Raw genomic sequence first — 12,779 nt, 5'->3', positions numbered from 1 at the left:
ATGGGATCGTGGTCACTCTCACGTTTGGTCAATTATTAGTCCAACTCTCACTCCGTTAATCTCTCATGCTTTTGCCGAGTCAAATAGTCGCTCCCCTTTCTGTCCAAATTTGAAAACAATTGGTAAGTGACGTAACCCTCCTTCTGCTATGGAGACCTTCAAGTGTGTACTGCAGTGCGTAAGAACCGATAATTGGGCTAGTTGGTAGAAGTTCATGTTGCGAAGTTCAAGTGCAAGGACAGACGAGGACCAGAGAAACGAACAGGACGAACTGCTACTCTCAACTGAAGATTTATTGAGCACAATGTGTGGAAGAAGGACATGACAGAAAAAAGAAGGAGAAAAGGGACATGAAAGAACTGATGTTCTGAGGCTGGAACAACACAGAAGGGACAAACACATACAAAGCCTCAAATTTGCATAAGAAATTAACGATGAAAGATGAAAGTCACTGAAAACGTTAGCCAGCTGTAGGACTCGAACCCACATTACCCACATTAGGACATGAAAAGGGGTCATGAACAGGAACAGGTTGAACAATGTTAGACTATGACACGTATGATGACACAGTGGGACATTGGTTCTTATCGAACGTACGCAGGAACCACTTCCTTATCCGACAAGAGCAGCAGACGGCTGGCTGACACATCTATCAGATCGAAGTTTGATAATGTTGAATGCGTTCATAATCTCTCTCTCGGGTTAATTGTCGTGGTGCCAGGATCTGTGTATTTTGAAAAGGTGGTGAACATCCGCATGTATGGCAATGGTAGGCCAAATTCTTTTTTCTTTGTTGTCACGTCCTTCTTCCGCACATTCTGCTCAATACATTTTCAGTTGAGACTAGCGCTTCGTCTTGTTTCCCAAGCAGCACAATGTACTGAAACTCAAGTGCAATAGAAGAGGACGGTATGTGTCTTATCAGTGTTCCTTAGGTTCGCGAGTCTGTTCAATTCCTTCCACCTACCCGTCCACCCCTATTGCACTCGACTTTCGGTACATTGTGCTGCTTGGGTTTTTTCTCGGGTCCTCGTCTCTTCCCGCGCATGAACATCGCAACGTTTACTACGGTTGTTGCGTCACCTTGGTTACATATTTGCTGGTTTTGCACTGAGGCTTTCAGTTGCTGCTATTCTCCCCCTTACGAGATAACATCTCGTGGTGCGTAACTTTCTGACATGCCAATTTCGCCAACTACTTACCAGGGAGCTCGCTGGGAAACTCGCATGTGTTCTGTGGTGAGTAGTTTCTGTGACCGATTCCAAGAAATTCCGAACTCCAGAGGAAAAGGGATCGCGCACCTCTTCTGGACTACCATCGCTCTTCCCCTTTCATGCACTCCTTTTCCGATCCCCCTCGGCGCGTCCGGCAATCAAGCATGGGCTACGATGCACTCATTGATCTCAGGCATCGACATGCTTATTTGTGTGTGTGCAGATGTACTAACTAAGTCAAAATGTCGTGGAAATATCTTCTACACCTCGCCTTGCATGAAATACACACCCCATGACGATTTCAAAGCAGGTAGAGTACCGAAGTACTCCATGCCGAGGTACTGGCATAAACCCGTCCAATGGTGTTGGCATGGTCCAATGGTGCTCGTACAACTGGTGTAACGGTCACTCCTCGAAAATGGAGCATAGTGCAACTGCTAGGAAAATTGAGTAAGCTGGAACAAGCTACCCGTACGAGACTTCCTGAATAACGTGAATCAGACTCGAATCCGGGCATCCGGCTGATTCCGACGAATTCCGACACTGTTCAGTCACTATCAGGACATTCCGGCGTACACTCTTAGAAAAAAGGGTGAGCAATTACACCTTTTAAGAGGTAATGGTTGTCGCATATGTTGTGGGGAAAAGGTTGCAAGATTCTACCTACTACTTACGAATGATAGTGTTACCGCTCCTGATACGGCGAGCGAGGGGGGCGTACGCCTTTTTTCAGCAATTTAGAGATGTGATCATTGCTTTTACCCCCCTTTTGCACTCTTTATCCGACGCTATGTTAGCCTAGGTGGTAACTATATCAGTTACCACCTTTTCACACCCTTTTTTTCTTAGAGCGTAGGTCCACCCGGATTCCAGACGCCGCTTTCCTGAATCCGCCTGAATACTGAATATCGCTAGAATCAAACCGGAAGGACGTGAGTGGTACTTGGTGGCCAACCGGGGTTCCTTTGACAATATTTGAAAATATTTCAAGTGTACGTGCAAGAGATATCACGTCACATGATGACAGAGATCCTCGATCACTTTATCCCGCGAAGACCCGAGTTATTAAATTATATTTAGCGTATCTGCGACCGTTATCGACGATCCCGCAAAACATATCTTCCCGATAATACCAGCAGCAGAAACAAATACATTGAAGCAATTGTCCGATGAGCATCTATCAAGTGAGCAAATACCCGGGATCGCTCAACATGATGCACCCCAGGAACATTTTTCCGGAGTCCCGTGATGTGTACATCACTGCACTTAGTATGCAAAGGCACGACAAGGGCGCGTGGTCGAATAGCACAATTTCGGGTTTCACACTAATCCTGCATGGTCTCATGCTGGTCTGGCCACATTTTATTTTATACAAATCTGTAGTAAAGGTTCATACCAAGCGGAAGCATGCAATCACCGTTGATTCAGCGTTTCTTCTGATCTTATTCAGATGATTTCCGTTTTCGTTCTGGGATCACCCTGTGTTCTATCAGGCGCATATCTCGTCATGATCAGAAAAACTGCGACTTTGTTCGGGTTACATTCAGTTTCTGGTTCAGGATCCTTTCAGCCCCGGAGTAAACTACCGGAATACATCTTGATACCCCATTCCTGAATATTTCCTGATCGTCATTCCCGCCGAGTTTTGGGTTCAGTCCGGAAACCTGAAGAAACCTGATTGGTTTCGGATTCAGGAATTTTCGTGTATATACTGAACTCAAAGAATTGTTGCGATACCTTTTTTTTTCCCTTCGTTTGATCCTTTTTGCTAGTGTGAACTTAGGTAGAGCGCCTTCAGCGCCATAAAGTATTGCAAGGTTATCAAAGCGAAAAAATAAAAATGACGCATGCTGTCAGCAGAGAACGGCGGACAGCAGCGGCGACCCATTAAGAACTTGTACACCCATGAACTACTTTAATTATTTCATAATCATTTTTCGCTAGTTCATTCTTTCACATTCTGTCACCACATCATCACCCAAACAAACAAACAAACCCTACTAACAAACCATATCTACAGCAGCACAAGCCATCTGAAATAGCCGGCTCCACACCTGTGGGGCCAAAGTCTCCTTAATATTTTTTTAACTTCATTTCAAGATCATCAAGTTTCCGAGCAGGCCTCCAGTAGCACCGTCTTGTCCTCCTGCAGTAAAAGGAAAGGGAGGAAAGCTGCCCCACTCCATGGGTGCCGAAGTGTCCAGGCGGTAGTCGGTGCATGTTTTCAGCAATAGAGAATTGAGTAAGCTGTTGGATGGAAAAAGTGTATTTCATAAGGACTACAACAAATCCCAACACGACACAGAAAACACGAAGAATGTAATGGTGAAAGCGAAGTGGAGGTATCTCTTGAGTTTACGATACAGTATCACTTTTAACACCATGCTTGCGAGAATATTTCTAACACCACGCTGTTGAAACAGATCTCCACCACATAACACCCTGAAGATCGATGGTTGCAAACAATTGTATGGTTATGACTCCTGATTTGCGGAGAACGCGGGGCATACGCCTTTTTGTGACAATTAGCTAATGTTTAAATTGGTTTATTTAATAACTAGGCATTTTTTGACGAAAACATTTGTCACGTACATTGTCGACCAATGCCTGACATAATGGTATCTGTTTCATAAAAGGGTTCCGGATGCGACTGTCCCATTAAGGAGCTAGTACAAGTATAGCGCTCCCGGATCAGGGGAGGAAGTCCGGCAATATAATCGACTAGACCTCCCGCTGGAACACACCTGGCTTTGTAGGCTGCGGACGTAATTCGCTTTAAGAACATCACAATTACACATAGATCGAGAAGTTACCCGTCAAAAAGAGCTCGTTACGAGTTAAGTTACCCACTGAAAAATGTAACTAAGTTAATAACGAAGTCCTTCAACCTGAAATGTAACTCGCAGTTACGGAGGTACTTAAAAAAAGAACGAGTTACTTCCAAGTTACTTCGGACACAAAATAGCGCTACACAGGTGTAGCGCGCGTGAGCAGTTGAGTTAGACTTAGTTGAAAGTTGAGTTAGGTTCTTATTTCCTGATTAGAATACTGTCATTCATTGAACATCACGTTTTATGGCATGAAATGCCATGAAAGAACCAGAAAGAAAGCAAGAAAATATGTGGACGTGAGCGAAAAGCGAATTAAAAGTAACTTGGAACTTAGCTTACGTTACTTTGGCAAAGTTACCTGAAAAAGAAACGAGTTCCTCTGAAAGTTGCCACGGCGCAAAAGTATGGAGTTAAGTTACAAGTTATAAAAAAAAACCTGAAGAACTTAGTTACAGTAACGAGTTACCTCGAACTGTCACAAAAAGACGTCCGCTTCAACGTTTTCAACAAATCGGGAGAGAGAACAATGTCGTTCGCGGTGATTGTTGGCTGCACTGTTAAAGAGTACTTTGCCAGATAGCCAATAGCAGCCGCTAATAGCCAGTCATCATTCCGAATGTTATCGTTCTGCCTCGTGATTCGCTGAAAATGGGATGGGTCCGCCACTGATAAATGCTTTGCATTTTGCGTCTTCTAAAAGAGCCGTCCAACTACTGTTTGCAACAAGTCAGGAGACAAAGCCACACAATGACGAATGACTCCGAGGGTGTTACCCCAAGCAGCACAATGTACTGAAAGTCGAGTGCAATAGGGGTGGGCGGGTAGGTGGAAGCACTACACAGGTGTAGCGCGCGTGAGCAGTTGAGTTAGACCCTGAGTTGCCTGCTGAGGAGTGCAACACGCTCAGATCGTTTTGGTTTATGTCCAACAATTGGAACGTTTTTCATCGTACTCCCTGTGGGCGCACAATGGTTCAGCTTCATTTCAATGGCAGCGGTTCTTATTTCCTGATTAGAATACTGTCATTCATTGAACATCACGTTTTATGGCATGAAATGCCATGAAAGAACCAGAAAGACAGCAAGAAAATATGTGGACGTGAGCGAAAAGCGAATTAAAAGTAACTTGGAACTTAGCTTACGTTACTTTAGCAAAGTTACCTGAAAAAGAAACGAGTTCCTCTGAAAGTTGCCACGGCGCAAAAGTATGGAGTTAAGTTACAAGTTATAAAAAAAACCTGAAGAACTTAGTTACAGTAACGAGTTACCTCGAACTCTGCAATTATATATGATTGGCTTTCTGGATAAGCCACATTGCACAAATTGTCAGCCAACCGAGACTATCGAACGTATCCTGGTTTATTGTTGTGCATATGCTGAGCTGCTGGAGAAATGCTTTGGATGCGGCAGGACTGTACGCTGGATGATATCCTACATCCCACGCGCTCTTCACTCAAAACTCGCAGCCAAATTTGCATTTTCCAGGAAACGGGACACGCTCAAAGACTACGAGTCAGGGTCTACATCGGGATTCTCATGAATCCTAGCAGGACCTCTCTACACCTTAATTTTCGACCATCATAATTACATAATCTCATTACATATAATCTAATCTAATCCTGGGTACAGTCGCGATGCTGGCCGCGAGACCAACAACTTCAGCCGGAATCGTCATCACCACCACCACCTTGTGACAATGAACATAATTGCATAACTGTCACAAAAAGACGTCCGCTTCAACGTTTTCAACAAATCGGGAGAGAGAACAATGTCGTTCGCGGTGATTGTTGGCTACACTGTTAAAGAGTACTTTGCCAGATAGCCAATAGCAGCCGCTAATAGCCGGTCATCATTCCGAATGTTATCGTTCTGCCTCGTGATTCGCTGAAAATGGGATGGGTCCGCCACTGATAAATGCTTTGCATTTTGCGTCTTCTAAAAGAGCCGTCCAACTACTGTTTGCAACAAGTCAGGAGACAAAGCCACACAATGACGAATGACTCCGAAGGTGTTACCCCAAGCAGCACAATGTACTGAAAGTCGAGTGCAATAGGGATGGGCGGGTAGGTGGAAGGCCTTGAACAGACTCCTGAAGCTAAGGAACATTGATAAGACACATGCCGTCCACCCCTATTGCACTCGACTTTCAGTACATTGTGCTGCTTGGGACACGGCTGTGTTCTGTTTTAAGAGTGTGTGTGTGTATTTCTTCAAATGTTCCTCAGATAACAGCGAACCAGCTATGCGTGCGTGACTGCGTTACTCGGTGCGTAGTCCTAGCCAGAGACCATGTTCAGATAACAGTACCTCCTAAAAACCCTCTTTTACGAAATCGTATCCTGCAATGCCACCATATTTCTGCGCGCTGGGCTTCAGCGTTAATAGTTATCGTTTCGTTCATTACATTTTAGCAAGCGTTCGAAATGAGACAACTCGTATCTTATGAATGCAGTGATGAGACCAGCCACATGTACAGAATATGCCCTCAACAGTTGATTACCTATTGGACGTGCAATGAAAAATTCTGAAAATTTCGGTTTCAGTTAATACGAGTGTTCATTCCTTTTTATCATTTGAGCTAGGTTGACAAAATTGCGAGGGAAACATTCTGCATATGGCAGCGTATTCTATTATCTTGTATTTTGTGGGGCCCTTCGGGACTTACCGTGTACTGCATAAGTACTTTTAGGCGCCTTAAATTAGGATTGGAGGAAGGCTGGTGATATCCACCGGATGCTCTCCCTCATTGCTCGTATGGGTATCTGTGTTCGAAAAGGAGCCATGGCGCTAACCAGAAGCCGTCACATAAAGTGCGATTCCATTACCCGCAAATAATTAAACATGCTCCTAGAGCGAGCTACTTAGACCACGTCAATACAAAGGGCGAAATATTTATAGTTTAGTGTTAGCTTACCTTGTGCCACCAGTGCATGTCTTGGGGTAGGTGAAGTCGAAGCACCAAGTACGCAGGATGTCGAAGTACATCGTCCCTACCGTAACAGATGTCGCGCTGTTGTCGCCTTTGAGACACGTGTGGAATTGCCTATCATCAGTGCAATGAGTCCTGCAAACAAAGATGAACTTATAGAATTTCATGCGTGCTGCTCTCTCCACTCAATTACAACACTTACATAGTATAAAAGTTTGTGTTACGCAATCCATGTTTCTCTCCGAAAGCAGGAATGTTGTCATGCGCGTGGTCATGTGCACGACAGCAGCTATCGGTTCCTGCCGCTACCCCCAAGTCGTCGTAGTTCCTTGCCACATCTCCGGCGCCGCACCATTTCGTACCTGCAAGTGACTCTTTCAGATTTTCTGATGACTCGATGAATAGCACGCATTTAACGGCCTACTTATTGTGCTGAATAAGTATGCGAACCTCCATGGAATACTAAATATTGGTTTATTAAAGCGTTCATGATTATGACGCACCGTGCTAAGCTATACAGGCAAAGTTCACATCTGTTTCATGTGACGTTCAGCATGTAGCGCCTGTAGTGAGCAAATTTATCCGTCTGTCAAACTGTAATCAGTCACGGAACAAACTGCACTGTGATACATAAAGAGAGTCACATCTACTTGAAACGACCATCGCCCGTACCCTTTGTTCAAGCTAAATGGAGACTCCGCCCAAAAACGTGTTGAGGTAACAGTGCGACATCAATCCGTACCGTATCATATTTCAGTGAATACAATTTATCGTCCCCAAGTGGCACAGACCATTAGAAAAGGGATATGTTCCTTTGAGTTAATAGGCTCTCCTCCACAGGAAAGCAGTCCAGCAACACTGGGCTGTACCTCACCGGTATTCCTCGTGTATGGCTTTCTGTAGGCTTTGCTTTTACCGCTGGCGAATGTTGTAGAACAAAATCTAAGAAGCAGATGACTGGTCATTCATGTGGCACGACGTAGTTACAAAGCGCGTGCCCAAAAAACAGCTGGTGGTCCACACGAGACTACCGGTGACGTCACGCATGGTACAGGAGGTAGGAGAGGAAACCTTCAGAAGTTTCGGTTTCGTTTTGAGCTTCCCAGCTCTTTTCGAAACTAACGAGTCGCCGAGTGCCAAACCAACTTTGTTTCTCATTTCCGAAGAATATATCGAACTTATTTACACAGCCATTATAATAGTTTCGGATTGTCCCGGAGCCTCCTTTTAAGAAATGACAAAGGGTAAGTTGTACACTGAAGCGACTTCGTCCTAGGGGCTTTGGATGACGAAGACAGTGTAGTGCAGCTAGTAACAAGGTAACTATAATTTTGTTAAATCAGTTGAAACTCCCTTGCCTAGCGAATGACGAAACGAAGATGGATACGACGTCCTATCGTACATCTGCGTATCTCGAAGGCAACAGTCTTGCTGTGTCCAGTTTCTACTTTGTCAGTTATACAAACGCCTGTACTCACCAGGAAAAATAAAAAGTGACTTGAACAGATCGCTCACGAGCGAGAAGATTGAAAGTAATCCGGCTTTTTCCGGTCGGTTGTAGCAAAGGTCAACATAGTGGAACATCTCCTCTTCTGTCACAGATGTTATCAGGTCACCAGGCACAAACTTTAGGGCGCCATTAATTAGATTCCTAAGAGAGAAATCTATAGATTACGATACCGATCACGTGGCTGCATCGTTGCTCTAGCATGCACGAGCCACTGACAGACCTTACGTGTACCATTACCTCATTACCTTACCTCACAAAACAATTTTAAAGATTGCAATATGAATACGACGTCGACGAGACGCTGTTCTACTGATTCCCTACCTGTCTCCGAGAAGATTACATTCGAGCACGTTTCCCTCTTGATCCTGAAATAATTCAGCCAACTTGTGTCCTCCAAACTGTACATCAGTCACGATGCGGTGCCTGACACCGGGAGTCGCGCTGCAACGAAGTTTTTAGAAGTGGACGCTTGTCTCTTTGATATTTTCAACCAAAATGCTTAGCGACTTACAGTTGTAAGAAGTTCTGCCCGATTTGGGACGATGTTTTGTTGCTTAGCTGTCCAAATGTTTCATCCCAGAGGCCTGTTGCAAGATCATCAGGAAGGGCAACGGGGCTCAGAGCGTTTAATGAATTCACAGCGTCTGACCCTAAGGTGTTCAGCGGATTGACGACCAGATTGAGACCGAAGCCTGTGGCGGTGCTTATGAGTGCCGCGCCGCACGCGAGGAGCAGAAGCGGTCCCATTGTTGCCTCACGTTTCTGGAATAACGCCCATTACACTGTCTGTGGTAAATACGCTTGGTTTCGTGGAAAATGTACTATCACTGTTACTATTTTATTTTCGTCACACCAAACCGAACCGTACTGTCCCCGTGGCTAAAAACGCAAATAAACTCAATTACGTTCATTTGCAACACTATCCCAATTGATCGTACGTGCAAAGAAAAATACATCGAAAAACTGCCATGTTAAACATTATCAGCAAAGGAGAACGCCAGCATCTTCGGCAATGCTGATATTGTCGGCGTCGGGCCCCAAATATTGTGGAAAGCATAAACCACCACGTGTCAAACGTATTCTTCGCCAACGACGCTATCCGGAATGAATTAATATCGCCACGTTCAGTTCATCACTATATGAGGCTTAAGACACCACTTACCTTCCGAGAATCCGGCAGAGATGTGACAAGGCGTTCCATGGGTAGGGGGCGTGCTTTATATTCCGGTTAAATGTTCAGTTGCGATCATTAGCACCCGACTTCCGTTCCTATCGTACATTTCCAGTGCTCGAGCCATATCTCAATTCATGTGCACGTATCTGCGACAGGATGCCAATTTGGAGACCGTAGCGAGAGCTTACAGAAGCGACATTTCCTTTACAGGGAGCTAATGTAGCGACCGTGCTTCCTTTGAGCAACAGTGGCAGGTTTCGCTTGACTTCCTGCCAGCCTCGCGCTGAAGCACCGACAGTGGGTATACGGACTCAGCAATTGTAATGATGATGGATGCGTGCCTTCAAGTAGCATTTACTTACAGCTTGGGACAAACGTTTACGGAACACACGGGGTGTCGCATTTCTCAATTGGCGCGACACCCTAACGGCACACAGGAGCAGACAAAAATAGTGAGCGATGCATAGAATAGCCGGTCACCGATTTCTTATTCGATCTCTCTCTGATATCTAGTACTGGGGCGCTCCGATGATGAAATACGCCATTGTCGTGTTCCCTCAAACTTCTGTCCCAAGCTGTACCACTTGTTGTTGCGATATCAGCGTAGTTAACCTGAGCCCCAAATTGTAACATCTTAAAGTCTACCGCTCTATCGACTCTGAGAGGGCGCAAAAATCGCCAACGAAATAAAGTATTTTCTTTTAAAGAACTTCCACATTGTTGGATCCGAATATTGGTTTCATATATTATACGTTAATGTTGTAGTGCAAACTCTTGGATAAATCAGTTGAACCGCTGATCCAGACTGGTGCGCCTCCGTAAATGTATATATATGTAACTTCCATAATATGTACATAGCCTCAGTCATGCACCTTGCTTGAGGATAGTGCCTGGTTTCTTTTCTCATCGCGATAAATAGCGTCCGCAATGAATTGTAAATAGCGTTGATAGAGAACTCTGTTAAAAAAAATTCCTCGAAGGACAACTGCATGTATTCTTCTTTCACGCTCGAAAAAGAGATCTTCGCCTCATAACATCCTCGTAGACAGCAAGCACTCGTTTTGTCTTCCGATTGTTGAAAACTTCGCGCAGGCGCTTTTTATGAAACACTTTACTCATGCGTGAAACTTTACAAAAATGTTCTAAGCCCCTGGTTCTCAGCAAAGCAGGAGACAGAGTGATGTCATTATGAATGCTGGTTGACTTTCAGCGGGCTCTGCGGTGAAGTTTTGTTTTTGTGAGAGCGCTGTCTCACTTCACTTTCAAGTGTGCCTTCATAAGAATTGGCGCATGCCAGTGAGATCGCACTACCGCCCTTAGGATGAACATACTTTGTGTTACCGTTTCGAAAAAAACATGCCGAACCCAGAACCCCTTTCCCATTCCAAAAGGTAATGTAACACTTGCACATGTGCTGCAAAAAGAGGCGAGTTTGTTTGGAAGAAAACGAAAATAAAAAGAAAACGAGGCAGAGTTTGTTTGTTTGTTCGCTTGTTTGTTTGTAAGAAAAAAAAAAGAGGAGAAGTTGAACAGGCGGGTTGTGTTGTCTTCCAAACACGGACCTTGCTTGCAGAAAGGACGACAGGTGGAGGTTTGTGGCTGGTGCCAAAGAAACAGAGAGAAAGAAGAAAAGGAATAAAGCTGATAGAAAAATAGCTAACGTCTGTCGCGGCTGAACAATATTAGTATTTTAGCGTCTTCCCTTGAGGGACATAGATCACGACTAGACGGGTCTAGTAGTAATCTTTTACGGGTCCGTAAAGAGTAAAGTTCGATTGTAGTTAAGTGTTCATAACAGCAAGTAAATTACAGTTACACTTCTAAAATCACCATTTTAACTTACTTACAACTATACAGTTTCTGTAGTTGAGTTACATTCACTTCATTGCATAACTCTGATGTTATCACGTGATATCATCATGTGACTAACATCGCATTATTCGTGGTCCCGAGAAATGCAGTACAGCTATGGAAGGACTTAAGGAAACTTGGCTCAAGTATAAAAGAGGAACTGAACGGAGGCTGCAAAAGTATCATAGCAACTGGTGAGTGCCTTAAAACTGCCACAGCAAAACGGTGAAAAGGGGGATCTTCCGTAAAGCAGATGAGCAAAAACCGCGAACATCGGATAGCAGTTCAACATCTAAAATGAGCACGAGTCCCAAACCACATGCAAAGTAATTTCAAATGTATCTCCAAGTGCATTACAAATTAATTGAACCACGAATTAACTTAGTTACAGTTACATAATATCGAAAGTAGTCATGGAAGTAACTAATCTGAGACGTCTGGTTACGTGTAGTGAATTACTTTAGAGAATTTGTTACGACGTTATCCCAAATGGCCACGTTGTACACCCAGCAGGTTACGTGGTAAAGTCAAACCACCTTTGAGATGTTGTTGTCCACAATGGTCTGACCCTTCACTGCCAAATACGCGTACGATATTTAAAGAAAATGCATAGGAGAGGTAATCCAGGCAGCGCGGAGGACGTAGCCTTTGCTTGGCTTGTGCGCATTACTGTGTCATGGAATGCAGAATTGAGAACCATAGAAATTATAAGGTATTAGCGATATTTTAGTAAGTATGCACAAATAATCGAAAAGGGGCAAAATCACAAGCAGACGTGATCAGACCACGGTCACGTTGGAGACTTGCATACCCGAACATACCTGACATACCCGAACGACCGCACCGACCTTCGATAAAACACAAGGAGCACACATCAACACACATCACTCCAATTTCCCCCTCTTTCGATCAGCGTCACGTGACTTCTCCACCACGTGACCCTCCCGGGCGCCGGCGTCGTTGCTCGGAGACGAGTGCGCTCTCGATGACATGACATCCTTGCAATCCATGGGATTATGATTACGTCACCTCTCCTTGCGTCAACGAAACTTGTTGAGGCTCAGCAGATCTTCAACAATTGGCAGAAATGCACAGCGTTCGTAAACAGGATTGAAATTTCGCGTATAGAACCCTTGGGGCACCTTCGTTTTATGGACTAAATAGAATAAACGCTGTTTTCCGAGTCCTGAGTGGCACTTTAAGGGATCAGCACTCATCACCTCGAAAGTGAGGTAAAATGCACGTTAGCTGGTTGTACATAAGGAAAGGAA

General features: G+C 44.5%; 1 protein-coding gene across 1 annotated transcript; it reads right to left on the bottom strand.

Annotated features, from left to right (window-relative positions):
• Positions 1–3,117: 3,117 nt before the first annotated feature.
• LOC135383861 (uncharacterized) lies at positions 3,118–9,750 on the bottom strand. The gene is made up of 7 exons (XM_064613166.1): positions 9,646–9,750; positions 8,995–9,245; positions 8,805–8,924; positions 8,452–8,624; positions 7,176–7,335; positions 6,959–7,108; positions 3,118–3,461 (listed from the first exon to the last, which is right to left on the bottom strand). The coding sequence occupies exons 1-7, from the start codon at positions 9,682–9,684 to the stop codon at positions 3,305–3,307; spliced, it is 1,050 nt and encodes a 349-aa protein (XP_064469236.1). The 5' UTR covers positions 9,685–9,750; the 3' UTR covers positions 3,118–3,304.
• Positions 9,751–12,779: the final 3,029 nt, after the last annotated feature.

This window comes from Ornithodoros turicata, chromosome 2, assembly GCF_037126465.1.
Source record: "Ornithodoros turicata isolate Travis chromosome 2, ASM3712646v1, whole genome shotgun sequence".
Taxonomy (NCBI): Eukaryota; Metazoa; Arthropoda; class Arachnida; order Ixodida; family Argasidae; genus Ornithodoros; species Ornithodoros turicata.
This window is presented reverse-complemented; position numbering and strand designations above follow the sequence as displayed.